The sequence below is a fragment of the Pistacia vera genome, unplaced genomic scaffold (genome assembly GCF_008641045.1).
Source record: "Pistacia vera cultivar Batoury unplaced genomic scaffold, PisVer_v2 Contig636, whole genome shotgun sequence".
NCBI lineage: Eukaryota > Viridiplantae > Streptophyta > Magnoliopsida > Sapindales > Anacardiaceae > Pistacia > Pistacia vera.
The window spans coordinates 13,726-29,566 of record NW_022196486.1 but is presented as its reverse complement, the minus strand read 5'-3'; the positions used below and the strand labels follow the sequence as shown (position 1 = coordinate 29,566).

Here is a 15,841-nt window from a genome sequence, read left to right as displayed (position 1 = left end):
ACAAAAATTTACAACCATGGATCGTTCCTTAGAACCCAAAATCAGGGCATAGAAAGTTACAGTTTATATTTATAAGAATCTGCAGAAAAATAAATCCAAAGATTTAGATTCATACCCACGTTTGGAGGCTCCACTAATGTTGTCTCTGAATGTGTTTGCTACCGATCCAAGTGTAGGATCGAACCNTTTGGAATAATTTCATTTCGAGATCTCTTATTTGTAATGGTATTAATTATGTTATAATCATTCATTACCAAAACATATAAACCATTTGTATTAATTGTTTTGCCAACTAATTCATTTCCAAAATAAATTAGACATTCATTTCCATTAAACTGTATTTTGTAACCAGATTTACATAAAACAGAAATAGAAATGAGATTTCTAGTTGCTTTGGCAAAATACAAAGTTTTGTACAAATACAAAATGTGTCTTGATGGCAATGTCAAACGGCAAGTCCCTACTGCCTCGGTCGTAACTTTTGCTCTATTTGCCATCTTCAAAATGACTTCACCTTTTAATAGTGCAGAACTATTCTGCAGTGCCTGCAATGAAACACAAATGTGAGATGTAGCAGCTAAATCTAATATCCAGGAATGATCATTTGAAATAACATTTAATTCATATTCTATAACATAAGAATGGAACATACCTGTTGGAGCTTTCTTCGAGCTCTTCAGATAAAGAGGACAATTCCTCTTCCAATGTCCATCTTTCTTGCAGTGGAAAACACTGGCCTTTATTGACCTTTTCTTTGCCCTTCTTAGTCTTAGAAGCATCCTTCGTAAAAGGCCTTTTCCATGGTCCAACTTTTGGACCTTTCTTTTGCTTTCATTGCTTCTTATTAGTCTTACTGGAAGAAGCTGCAAAAACATCCTCTTGCCCTTTTTCCTTTCTTCCCTGCTTATAGAACTGTTGAATCTCATTCGACAGTTTTGCAAGAGTGCGCTCAATCCTATTGAGATTATAAGTTGTGATGAAGGGCTTGAAACTTGGTGGAAGAGATTGTAGAATCAAATTCACCTCGAGACTGTGTGGCATCACAATCTCAAGTGTATGCAATTGCCCTATAATATTGCTCATTTTCATAACATGATCATCTGAGGCAAGTCCGTCCCTAAGCCTCATTGTGAATAGTTTCAAACACAATTCGTATTGCTTTACCTCTGAGTTCTCACCATATTGTAAATGGATCATTATCTCATTCGCACTTTCCATCTTTTCATGCTCAACCTGGAGCTTAGCATTCATTGATGCTAGCATGTAGGTACGAGCTCGTAAGTCATCCTCCTGCCACTTATTGAAAACTTCCTTTTCTTGTGGTGTGGCATCAGGAGGCAAAGAAAGTGGAAGGGGTGCTTCTAAGACATACGCAACCTTTTCGGAATTGAGAATAATTCTCAAATTCCTTAACCAATTATTAAAATTAGGTCCAATCAGCTCGTTGTCATTGAGAATCCTCAAAAGCAGGTTATTGCTCATTTTCATTAACTAAATATCACAAAATACCGAAAGAGACTACAAGGAAAAATATAAGTTTTATTAGTGTCTTGTAAATTTAAACCCTTTAATGCTAATCTTATTACCTCCCACTATTTTATTCAAATCCCATACTCCCCTAAATGACGATTTGGAAATTTCGATGGAATAAATTTCTTGTGGAGAATCAAATTCTTATTAAATTTAATTAAACCTCACATAATAGAAATCTTGGTTAATTAAATTTAACAAGTAGGAAACTATTTCCTTTTATATCACTATATAAGGTATGATTCATTCTTTGCCCTAGTTTTTGATACCACACATAATAGAAATCTTGGGATCTCTAATTTTATGCCAAAGAATTAATTGGCCCATAATGGAAGGCTTGGATCTAATATTGTTCGTTAGGGAGATTATTAGGTTTAACCTTTGATTAAAAATGTTCTACATTTATCACATACATTAATTCAAATGCATCAATATAAATATAAAACATGGTGGGATGATCATGGGGTTTTTGAAAATACATCCTAAGTAGGTAAACTATTCACCTAATTCTATTACTCATTGCGGACCTTCATCTGGTGATTGATCGGATCTCCATCCTCCGTCCGGTCGTACGATTACATAAACCAATTTAGGACACACAGGCTCGGATAACATACTAATAATAAAATTAATTATTATTACAAGCCATTGAAAGAATATTACATGCCCAAATATCAAATATTTTTGGGAAAAAAAATTATAAACCCATGATCATCCCCTAATTAATATTCATCCATCACATTAATAAATATTAATTCAATAAAGGTCATATAAATAAATATTTTAGCAAGTTGCAATATTTATAAATAAAGGACTTCATGTAATAAATACATAAAAACATGCTATGATTGAACAAAGGGTACATGCATAATTCTACTACCCTTAAACTTATAATATCATTATATTATCCATCACATGAATATAAAGAAATATATATATCCTAAGGATTTCATGCAATAAATGTATAAAATATGCCATGATTAAACCAAGGGTAGGTACATAATTTCATCACCATAATATTTATAAAAAAAATATTATATTACCCATCATATTAAAAAACCTCTCACATCACATTCAATCAAATAAAATTAAAATTGCAAACCTATGCATCATGATGCACCGATTTTTACTTGAATCAACATCCAAAAAGAAAACATGTGATGAGCAAAGAATTAATCTAGCATGCATATCACCTTAATCCATTCTACCTTCATTTAATCAACATTAACCATCATAAAAAAAACTTAAACAAAAATTAAGATCATCATTATTTAATCAAAGTGAATCAACCAACTTGTATTCAAAATACAATCCAACTCAAATGCATTTATAGACTATTACATCATATATAACATCTCAAACATGCATTTGAAGTACATTATGCATCCATATAATGTTTGGCCGAATTCATCCTTTTCAAAGTCATCAAAGTTGCATCAAACGTGCTTACATTACACATGCATGTATCATATGAATGAGATATATTCATATTTAACAAAAATGCTTCAAGATGCAATAAATCAAACATGCATGTTACATATGACTTCAAGAACAAGAAATTTTGTATTCTAAATATCAAAATTTCATAGAAGCATGTTAATAAGGATGAATATCATCATCAGTTGTATTCAAAATACACAATAACTTCAACATGCATCTAAAGCCAAAACATATTCGTGTCCAAACCAAGCCATTTTTCACCAAAAATGCTACATGCATGCATGAATTTAAACATGCTCTGATACCATTGTTGGGATTCATGCATTTTGGACATGGAAATGGAGAGAAAATGATGATCAAATGATGGATACATAAGGTAGAACACAAACACAACATCAATGACAATTTTTCAAACAAAAAGAATAGTATATTACCTACTTCTTTGCTATTAAATGCTTGATGTTGAAATTTGGAGTCTAGATTCTTCAAAAGAGAATGAAGAAAGTCAAAATGAAATCCACCCAAGCCAAAGATGAGAGAGAGCTGAAGCCGAGAGAGTGGGAGTGCTTTTGTTTTCAATTGTTGCAATTGAATTAAAATGGTTTAATACTTAATTTATATACCATGGGCAGAAAGTGTAATTTTAAATTGTCTTGGGAAGTCCTCAAACAATTTAAAATTAATCTTGGAAAATAGCATTTATGTTAAGTCCTTGGTTTTATGGTTAATTCATAATTAACCCAAATTTTAATCCTATTAATTAGTCTAACTCTTTAGAATAAAACCAATGCACTTTTGTCCCCATTATTGAATCTGATTCAATAATAATATTTAATAAAATCTTATTACCCTTGGTTAGTGCTAGCTATCCATGGATAGTCATTTCTCACCATGTAATGCCCACATGGATGTACGTAATTTAATTTATGCTCTTATACTTTTAGTTGATTTTTGCTAAAGTTATTTTGAGAAAATGTGAAGAAAATGCTTTACACTTGCATTAAGGGTAAAATGGTCTTTTCACTCAAAATTAGTTGAAATTGTGGGGAGTGAAAAGAGATAGAATTTCATGGAGAATGCAATAAAATTAGGGCATTATGGTAATTGACTAAGGGACATAGATGGAATTTTAGAGAAAGTGCCAGGGCAAAATGGGAACACATGCTTATATTAATTGATATAAGACTTTATTTGAAGAAACCCTAACCCATATCCAGCCCTTGTTCATGCCACTCTACCCCATTTTTCTCTCAATTTTCTTCACTAACTTCAAAGGAAAATCANAAGTTTACGAGAATAGAAAAGAAATTAGAGATATACAAGAAAAGAACAGAAATTAGATACATGCTAGAAAAGAACAAAAATTATAAACATGAAAAATAGCAAGGAAACTTAGCAATTTGTTGAGTAGAGAAAGAAACAGAAAGTTATAATCTAGCGGAGAAGAGAAATAAAATGATAAAGAATAGCCTAGCACTAGGAGGATTTAGAAAGATTTGAAAAAAAACAGAAGACTGCTAAGTAGTACGCTTGAGAATAAAGAGAGAAAGCAAGCATAAATTTAGAAGCAGTACATCGAAAACGGGGACAGCGGAGTAAGAGCATAGTTAGATTTGGTTTACTTACTGAGCATTTATAGCTAACCCCGTTGCTTTCTTTATTTTTTCAGGTATTGGATTGTAGTGGTTGGGAGACATCAAGTTGGCGAGAGGATTGCACACACTGTCTCAGTGAAGAAATTTAATGTGGGTTTATATATGTGAGAAATAATCTTTGTGTAATAGTATGTTATAACTGGATTAACGATAAAAAAATTTAGACGAACACCCTTTTTAGGCTAGCAATTCTCTGGATTCTCTCTATAGGATACTCAGTAAATACTTCCCTAGTGAGACATTACAGGCCACCTGATAGATTCAGATTCAGCGAAACAGCTTGCCTATCAATGATATGGTTACCGTGCAAATTGATCCTTTCATCACCTGTTATCTCATCAAGGCTGAGGTATAGAAATAGTGTCAACCCAAGTTATCTTTGACATCATTGCATTCAGTTACTGGACTAATGACCAGAATAATAAATTGGATTGAGCAACAATTCAATCCCACTATGGCCACAACTTTAGTGTCATTGCCATTCATTGTAATGCCCACATAAAGGTATGTAATTTAATATATGCTCTTATACCTTTAGTTGATTTTTGCTAAAGTTATTTTGAGAAAATGTGAAGAAAATGCTTTAAACTTGCATTAAGGATAAAATTGTATTTTCACTCAAAATTAGTTGAAACTGTGGGGAGTGAAAAGAGATAGAATTTCATGGAGAATGCAATAAAATGAAAGCATTATGGTAATTGACTAAGGGACATAGATGGAATTTTAGAATAAGTGCAAGGGCAAAATGGGAACACATACTTATATTAATTGATATAAGGCTTTATTTGAAGAAACCCTAACCCATATCCAGCCCTTGTTCACGCCACTTTACCCCATTTTTCTCTCAATTTTCTTCACTAACTTCAAAGGAAAATCATAGGATTTGGTCTAGATTTTTAGAGATTTTCAATCTTCAAGCATCCTAAGGTAAAATTCTAGCAAAAGGAGTGAGATTTAGGTTTTAAATTCTTATGGTTTTTATATGATTTAGGCCTAAGAGGAAGAGATTTGGAGAAAAAGGGAAGTGATCTCACATATTCAAGATAAGTAAACCTACTTTGAAACTTAATTTGAGCAAAACATGTGTTGAATGAGTTTTTGCATGTTTATATGTGATGGTATGAGAGAATTATGGGCTGTTTTTTATGTTTATTGATGTATTAATTCTAGCCATGAGAAGTAGTGTATGGTTATGTGATGATTTGGTGAAGTTGTGGAAGATTTTGTGTTGAAATTTTTGAAGTGTAGAGAATTGTGAAAATGGACAGGTTTGATGCTAATATTAGTGATTTTTTGGCTCACAATTTGGTTTAATTAAAGAATTGTGAAAGGGTAGCCAACAAGGTAGTTGCATGTGCATATGAAGTGTTTGATGAAAATCCAAAAAGAAATTGCATGCATGAGTTGGCTAAACCCTAATGAGGAAAGGGTTAGAGAAAGGCAAGACTTGAAGTTTGAATGTATATTATTGATCTTTTAACTTGTTTTCACAGGGGAGAATGGTTAGGAAAGGTTAGGGAGTAAGTGGAGGTAAATAGGTATGGAAAAGCCTTAAAGTAGGCATGTTACCAAGGTTGCCCTGTCAAATCCATGACCTTCTGAGTGATTTTTGGGAATCTTAGCTATTGAACTGGGTTGCATAATACACATAAAAGTTGTAGCCATTTCTCTAATCTTTAAAATGAGACCAAGATCATAGCAATCTGATGTGTATAACTGGAGATATGCCTTCTTGAATATGACATGTGCAGAATGACTATCTCAAGAGTGCTTCCACTTTATTAGTTTATTTGTAGTCTAATAATCTATAATTGATTCCAAGTAAGAAAATGATGCTTAAAGGGTTGTGAAGCATGTTTGAATGAGTGGTCTTTGTGATTATTTAATGATTGTATGAACATATATGTTTGATGTAATGAATGACCATGGAGGCTATGTTCATATATGGAAAGTGTATGTTTTTTTTTTAAAGAATGCAAGTGTAGAATTTCCATAGCTTGGAAATTCATGTTGAAATGTGTATAGTATCTATTTCTATTCTCTTTCTATATTATACTATGATATAAGGTTTTTGCGATGGGGAACCCGTGAGTGATAGAGATGCCAACATACACGCCGCCACAAGCGAGCGGCATCAGCAGCGAGATATAGTATTTGTATAGTCTGTGAGTAGTGTGTGTGGATGAGGACTATACCCAGTAGACTATACCTACGTGCATGCCGCCATGAGCGAGCGGCCACATCAGAGAGATACAGTACTTGTACAGTCCATGAGTAGTGCATGTAGATGAAGATTGTACCCACTCACACAGCTAGGGTTTCAAATCCATGCATCAACCTGGTTCGATCGGCAAACTAGAAAGAAGAAATAAAAGAAAGAGAATCAGAAAAGAAAAGAAAGAGATTACAACATAAGAGAAACAGAAACAGAAAGAATGAAGAGCATAATGAAAGAATAAAGTGAGAAAAGAAAAATCAGAATATGAGTAATGGAGGAAATATAGTAGAGTAGTTTGGTTTACTTACTGAGCAATTAGTGCTCACTCCGTTAATTTACTGTTTTGCAGAAACTAGATGATTTGCGATCGGGTGGGACGTCAAGAAGTGGTGGAGTTTGGCAGCACTGTTCAAGATTACCTTATGTTACCAAATTATATCAATGTTATGTGTATATATATATTTATGAATTAAAAATTAGAATTTTTGGATTTACATTATGTATATATGTTTGTAAAAGTTATCTAGTAAATTTTATCTTATATTTCTTACATAATTACTAGCTATATAGTATATTACATTCATTGAATTGTGCTGTGAGATAACTTCTCCCGTACCCGGGAGTGATGAATCCTTTGTTGATCCACCACAGTCTTGATACACTTCTCAATGTAGCCAATCGCTACCGTATTGATAGCTCTGAAAAGAACTACGTTAGGCTGGTGTCAAACTACACCAATTGGTGCACAAGGCACTCCGGTGATCTCAAGTCTAAGGATCACATGCACCACCATTCGTTAGAGGATTTATTCCATAGACACTAGGGTTACCATCTATATGGAATCTTTTGGTGGGTCTGCCCAGTGAACTTGCCCATAGCAAGCACCCATGTGTCGCATGTCGGCAAACAACCTTGATAAGTGAGATCAGTCACTATCTTTCGATAGGGTTGTTCAACACTTTGATAGCCTTACCGTATTATTTGTGTCCTTGGTCAGAATAATATTGGGGCTACGAACATTTCTAGAATGGCCACCATATGTGATCGTATGGTTCTTACTATCAAGATTTGAAACACTTGATACCCTCATCACGATTTTACCATCCTAAGGACATATATCAATACACGCAATTATGATTTACATGATGTAGAAGAAAATTATCTTTTATTGATTCATAAACATTATTACAAAGAGTCAATTTTACAATAATTGATTCGCTGTAAGGCACCAACTCTAGCAATCTCCCACTTGCACTATAGCCAATCATTCATGTATTTAATGTCGAATTACTTAAGTGTTTTCATGCTTCTGCTGCGACAGAGGCTTCATTAGTGGATCGACGAGATTGTCATTAGTATGCACTTTACTGATTTGTACATCTTTCCTCTCAACCATTTCTCTGATGGGATGAAACTGTCTGAGTATGTGTCTGGACTTTTGGTGAGACCGTGGTTCCTTTGCTTGAGCTATTGCTCCATTGTTGTCACAATAGATATCTATTGGATCAACAATTGTGGAGACCACACCAAGTTCGGTGATGAACTTCTTAATCCAGACCGCCTCCTTGGCTGCATCGGATAATGCGATATACTCAGCCTCTATTGTAGAGTCCGCTATAGTGCTTTGGTTCCAGCTTATCGCACCCCCATTGAAACAAAATACAAACCCGGATTGCAAACGACAATCGTCTTTGTCTGTCTGGAAACTAGCATCATTGTATCTTCTTACAGTGAGCTTATCTTCCCCTCCATAAACTAAGAACATGTCCTTAGTCCTCTTCAGGTACTTAAGGATGCTCTTGATAGCTATCTAGTGATGCTCACCTAGATTCGATTGATATCTACTACAAGTGCTCAATGCACATGAGACATCAATCTGAATACACAACACGACATACATGATGGATCCAATTGTTGACACATGTGGGATCTTCTTCACTCTATCTCTCTCATCGTGTGTTTTATGACACATATCCTTAGAGAGATAGACACCATGTGACATCAGAAGAAATCCCTTCTTGGATTCTTCCATACTGAATCTCTTCAGTACTTTATTAATGTATGTACTCTGACATAGGCCAACCAACCTACGTGATCTATCATGGTAGATCCTTATTCTGAGAATGTAAGCTGCTTCTTATAAGTCTTTCATGGAGAAGCACTTGGATAACCAAGTCTTTACCGACTGCAAGTTCGGTATATCATTCCGGAGCAGAAGTATGTCGTCGACATACAAAACCAAGAAAGCCACTGCCTCCCACTTACCTTTTTACAAACATAGGGTTCATTTTCATTCTTAATGAAACCAAACTCCTTTACGGATTCATCAAAATGAATGTTCCAGCTCCTTGAAGCTTGCTTGAGTCCATAAATTGACCTCTGCAACTTGCATACTTTATCAGCTTGTCCATTAAGATCGAAGCCATCAGGTTGTGTCATATACACATCCTCTTCAAGGTTTCCACTTAGGAAAGCTGTTTTGACATCCATTTGCCAAATTTCATAGTCATGACATGCAACAATCGCAAGCATAATCCGGATGACTTAACCATGGCAATGAGCGAGAAGTTTTCTTCATAGTCAATACCATGAATTTGTTTGAAACCTTTGGCAACCAGTCGTGCCTTATAAGTATGCACCTTGCCATCCATGTCAGTCTTTTTCTTGAAGACCCATTTACACCCTATGGGTTTTACCCCTTCAGGTGGATCCACCATAGACCATACTTGGTTTGGGTACATGGAGTCTATCTCAGATTTCATGGCTTCAAGTTTAACGGAATCTAGATCCGATATAGCATCTTCGTAGGTTATAGGCTCATTGTCTTGGTAGACCAGTACGTCACCATGTTGAGTCACGAGAAAACCATATCTCTCGGGCTCAGACGTACTCTCCCAGCCCTACGCAACTCCTGTGCTACTTGAGGTGGTTCACTTTGATCCACGGATTGTGGAGTAACCTCCTCACGATGTTCAACCACCTCTTGTGGCACATCTACCCGTCCTTGGTCTAATGTATCTTGCAATTCTAGAACTTCATCGAGTTCTACTTTTCTCCCACTAGTACTTCTTAGGAAAAATTCCTTTTCTTGGAAGACACCAGTACGAGCGATAAAAATTTTGCACTCTTCTGGGTGGCAGAAATAGTATCTTTTGGTCTCCTTCAGATACCCCACAAATATACACTTACATGATTTTGGGCCCAGCTTGTTCGAAGTCAATTTCTTGACATAAGCTTCAGACCCCAAATCCTTAGATAAGACAAGTTGGGCTTTCGCCCACTCCATAGTTCAAATGGAGTCTTATTGACAAACTTTGACGGCACACAGTTCAATATGTGAGTCGCAGCCTCTAGGGCATAACCCAAAAATGATGCAGGTAGATCACTAAAATTCATCATAGACCTAACCATATCAAGCAAGGTCATATTCCTCATTTTAGACACTCTATTGCGTTGGGTGTATATGGGAGGGGGGGTGATACTATCCCACACTCCTTCAAGTATTCAGAAAACCCTAAGCTCAAAGTATTCACCTCCTCAATCTGACCGCAGAGCCTTAATACTTCTACCCAACATATTCTGTACTTCATTCTTCAATTCTTTGAACTTATCAAAGGTTTCACATTTATGTCTCATAAGGTAGACATAACTATATCTACTGATTCATTAGTAAATGTGATGAAGTAGGAATATCCACCTCTGGCTTCAACTGTTAATAGACCACATACATCGCTATGGATGTTGCCTAACAGATCAGTAGCCCTTTCACTTTGTCCTGTGAAAGGTGACTTAGTCATCTTGCCTAAAAGGCATGACTCGCATACCTCAAATGACTGGAAGTCAAAAGGGTCCAAAACTCAATTCCTTTGAAGTTTTGCAAAACGAGTTTGGTTAACATGACCCAATCTACAATGCCAGATGTATGTATGGTTTTGCTTGCTATGTTTAGCTTTCTTAGTTTCAACGTTGAGAATATCCTTATTGTTTAAATCAAGAACATATAATCCGTTATATAAACCTGCAATTCCAAATAGAATACCATTCAAACTAAAGAACAACAATCCATTAGAAATCTCAAAACGATATCCTATATTATCCAAAGCAGATACTGTAATAATGTTTCTAGAAATTGCAGGTAAAAAATAACAATATTTGAGTTCCAATAATAAGCCCGTAGGCAAAGATAAACAATAAGTCCCTACAGCTAATGCAGCCACACATGCTTCATTTCCAACTCGTAGGTCCACTTCTCCCTTGGCAAGCAATCTACTATACCTTAGTCCCTGCACATCAGTACAAATGTGAGTACCACACCCTGTGTCAATGACCCAAGATGTTGAAGAAGAGAAGTTAATCTCCATCATATACATACCTAAAGTTGAAGTGTCTGACTTCTTCTTGTTCACGAGAAAAGTCTTGCAGTGTTTCCTCCAACGGCCAGGCTTGCCACAATAGACTAGTAGACTACCTTCCCACCTTTCCCAATGCCACCCTCAGGCTTGAAAGCATCTTGTCCTTTGGGCTTGGGCTTAGGATTGGCCTTGGCTTTTCCTTTTCCTTTATTGGTAGTAACCAGTAAAATAGGCTTGGACTTTTTCATGTCCTGCTCCGCAGTCTCAGCATGTTCAGAAGCTCTAACAGGGATTTCACCATTGTGTTCATATTGAAATTCATAATGAATAGTGCAAAAGAATCAGGTCAAGATTGCAGAATTAAATCCATTTGTAATTCTACATCCAACCCATATCCTAAAGTCTCAAGCCTTTCTATGTACCCAATCATCTTGAGCACATGAGGACCAACTTGGGCTCCCTCAATCATACGACTTCTAAACAATGCACTCGACACATTGTACCTCTCATGTCGAGCGTTTCCTTTGAAAAGTTCCTTGAGGTGCAAAATTATGGCAGCAACGTCCATATTCTCATGTTGCTTTTGCAGCTCAGGTGTAATCGATGCTAACATAAGGCATTGAACAGTATCAACATTGTCAAGGAACCTTTGGTAAGTTTCCTTTACTTCTTGAGTGGCATCAAGATCAAGCTCAGCCAAATAAGGCTTGTCAAGGATATATAATTTGTTTTTGGACTTTAGTACAATCCAAAGATTTCAATACTAGTCCAAGAAATTAGATCCATCCAGCCTATTTTCTTTCTCAATTATCGATCGTAGGTTGATATTGCTCATTTTTAAATGAATCTACAATACATAAAGGTAAAGTCAATATAATGTTTATTATTATTTTGTTATGGTCTTTTATTACAAACGCTTCCACAATTTTCCTCAAGCCAATAGCCCTCACTATTAACTTAGGAAAGCCTGTTATGGTCTTTTATTACAAACGCTTCCACAATTTTCCTCAAGCCAATAGCCCTCACTATTAACTTAGGAAAGCCTGTAGGCTTTCCTAATGGACTGAGATCCCATCTAGCCCATTTCAAACCTTCACTTTGGCGAACAAGCCAAAATGGGTTATTAGGTAGGCCAACAAACTTAATCTACATCAGTTGATAGCTCCCAATACCAACCTCAAATGTCAAACAAGCCAACAAGCCAATCACACAATATGATGACCAAAGCCATTGTCCTCAAGTGTGATTCTCAGTATCAATAGAGTGGACACTACATGCCGCCACGTACACATAACAAGTGTACTTCTCTACTATGCCTATGACATGTTTATCAACCTTCGCTTTGGCGAACAAGCAAAACACGTCATTTTAAGTCGACCCATAACCATTAATGAAAACTCCAATGAACTTTAGCCTCCCACTGGTAGAAGTGTACCCTTCGCTTTGGTGAACAAGGTTCCAACAAATAGTGGTTTGATTAAAGACATGGTGATGGAAGGCATTTCAATTTTGACTTAATATACTTTAGTTGAGGGGTTTTTTATTTTATTTTATGTCTCACCAATTTTATCTTTCTTAGCAAGTTATAGTCATAACATACACCCTTAGCATGCATACTAAGCGTAAAATAACCGTGTTGGTGCAGAGCCTTAACTAAAACTGATTTCCTCAAGTCAAGAGGAATCGGTAGGTCAACCTAGGTTTAAAAGGAAATGGATTCTTCAAGTAATTTTGCCTCCTTCCCTTCCATCTCTTTTTCTTCTCGAACATTGCAACACTTTCAAAAATAAAATTACAATTTACATTATTGAAAATAAACCTTGAGTTACATTCAAAGAGAGTGAGATGAGAGAAAGAAGTTACATTGGAGGTTTAGAGAAAGGTAGGGTACACTGATAATCCGAGGATTATACTGTTTTATTTAGGCTTTTTGGCCGGATTTTGGATACTTCTTATCTTGTTTGTGCCTAAATTGCAACTTAATTTCACATATTTTATGTTTTAGGGCAAAACGTGCACTTTGAGCAAATAATGAGCGGAATCGAGTTTTTGGACCCAGAAGCAAGCGAATCTCAGAATTCTTGTTGATGTACACTTTGCAAGAAAAAGAATTCGAAAAGTTCCAGACTTTGCCGAGGCGTTGTGCTCTCTAGAATTTTTCGCCACGGCAAGACAATTTTCTTTGCTGTGGCATAGAAGGTATTGCGGAATTGAGCTAAGGAGGTTCGTCTCGGCGAGGAAAATTCTTCGCCATGGTGCTATATACACTGAAATTTTTCGCCGCGGTGAAGCATCGATTGGGTTTTGTTATAACACAAAGAACTTCACCGTGGCAAAACCTATTTTCTATAAATACTCAATGCAACTCTTCATTTTTACGAAAAGTTTCAAACTACACCCAAGAGCCAAACACTTCCACTTGCAATCCAGATCTTCTCCAGTGAATTTCCATCTCTATACCTCACTCCTTAACCCTTACAAAGACTAAATAAACTCATTTTGGCAAAGATTTTTGCGAAATTTTGAAGAAAATTTTGGAAACCCCTGGTTTCAAAAATTGGGGATCTTGCAATCTGGGCCGAAATTGGTGAGATTTTCGGTGCATTCATCTTGGGATTAGTAAGATTTCGAGTTCTCCAGCCTTTAAATTGATCAATTTCAATTGTAGTGCTTTAATTTTGAGATATTGATTGATTTGTGTTGAGTTATGGATTTTTGGTGAAGTTTGTGCTTTGATATTGATTAAAGGAGTGTGGATTTTGATTTGTGTGGAGTTGAGGAAGTTGGGTTTTTGATTTGGGAGTGTTTTGTTTGAGTTTGGAAGAATAGTGAGTTTGGGGGTATAGGTGCAAAATTTCAAAACTTCGGTGTACATTTGAGTATTCACAGTGAAAACCAAACATGCCGCTCAAAATGGCTTCTAGGGGTTAAGGAAAAGGGAAGCAAGTAGACAATAGGTTTGTTAGTGAAAAGGCTCGGCAACGTTATGAAGGTGCAATCGGTTTCAATATGACCACTATCCATGCAAAAGAGTGGAGTTGAGGGAGAAAGTGGGACAACTTCATGAGTGAACCTGAACATTTTTCCATAGAGCCGATAGTGAGAGAATTTTATGCCAACTTCCCTGAGTGTAATCCCGGGCATGTATATGTGAGGGGTATTGATGTGCCAATCGAAGCAAAGGTTATCAATGATTTCGACAAAATACCTCCAATTGATTGTGATGAGTATCCGAAATTTAAGAAGAGACAGTTTAAGGAGGACGAGATTCTTAAGGTAATAGCAAAGCTGGATACCCGTTGGGAGATTTTGAAGAAGGGAAGAAAGAGCATTAAGGGAACGAATTTGATTCCTATAGCTAGATTGTGGCAGTACTTTGTGTGTGCAAGGATGGTTCTAGAGATGCATTATAGTACAATGACTTTTGAGAAGGCATTGTTGCTTTATTCCATTGCCACTGGAAAGAAAATGGATGTGGGGAATATTGTCATGATGAGTATACAGCATACAACCAAACCAGGGCGAGGGAGCTTCACATTCCCACATCTCATCACTGAGCTGGGCACTCGAGCGGGAGTCGAGAAGATAGATGATGAACCACTTATTCATCATGCCCCACCCCTCGATACCACCTACTATCGCAAGCTACTTGGGTGTCTTCCCAAAGAAGAACCTGACTCCGGAACGAAAAGACGAAGAACCTCAGAAGTTGCCGCAACATCCAGTTCAACATCCACAACAAAGGAGCTATTGTAGCAGATTTTGGGTAAGATGAAACGGATGGAACGATTTCAAGATTGGATGGCAGAGCAAACCCCAATGTTGTATGATATGCAACATAGCTACTCTACCACTTTAGGTGTCAATGTTTCGAGCTTCCAATGGGAAGACTAGGATTCCGAGGAATGGAATGATTCCGAAGCAAAAGATGATGACACCGAAGGAGAGGAGGAGGACGAAGAATGAAGCCTGATCATTTGTTTTGTAGTTTATATTTTCATTTGTTATTGTTTCTTTTTGTTTTGAACATTGGAACTAATTTTCTTTTTGTTTTAGAATTGTTAATTTTTGTTCGAACTTTCTAGTTGTTGTAAAGGCGAAATTAGGTTGTAATATTTTCATATTATTCAGTGAAATTTTCTAACATAGTGAAAACCACAGAATTTCAATTGTTTTACATATGATGACTATGAGAGAGCCAAGGCATGGGTGTGCATGCTATTGAACGAAACTCAGACTTCACGAATTAATCAGGGAACTATCTCGTACCTTTTTAACTACTATTTTTCTATTCCTAAATTGTACATAATGTGACATTGGGGACAATGTCATATTTAATTTGGGGGTAGGAAAATTCAAAATTTTGATTTGTGTTTAGTGGTTTTCATGTTTTGTATTGTTATGCCAATGATGAATTACATAAGTCTATGATGAGAATAGGATTGTTGGGATTTTATTTTTGAAAAGTGTTAAGCATTGCTTCAAGTTTAGGTTTGTTGACTTGATTTAGCTTGAGGTTTGTTGAGTGGTTCAACCACAATTTTAATTATTTCAGCATGCCTAGATTCATTTTATGTGGTTATGTATAGTCTTGATAATGTTTGTGGACTCTAGAACCTAGTTGAGAAGTGCTTGAGGCGAAATTC

At 36.1% G+C, this 15,841-nt stretch overlaps 1 protein-coding gene across 1 annotated transcript; it reads right to left on the bottom strand.

Moving 5' to 3' along the window:
* Positions 1-831: 831 nt before the first annotated feature.
* On the bottom strand, positions 832-1,482 carry LOC116111419. The gene has a single exon (XM_031397603.1). It carries the CDS (start codon positions 1,480-1,482, stop codon positions 832-834), a length of 651 nt encoding a protein of 216 aa, XP_031253463.1.
* Positions 1,483-15,841: the final 14,359 nt, after the last annotated feature.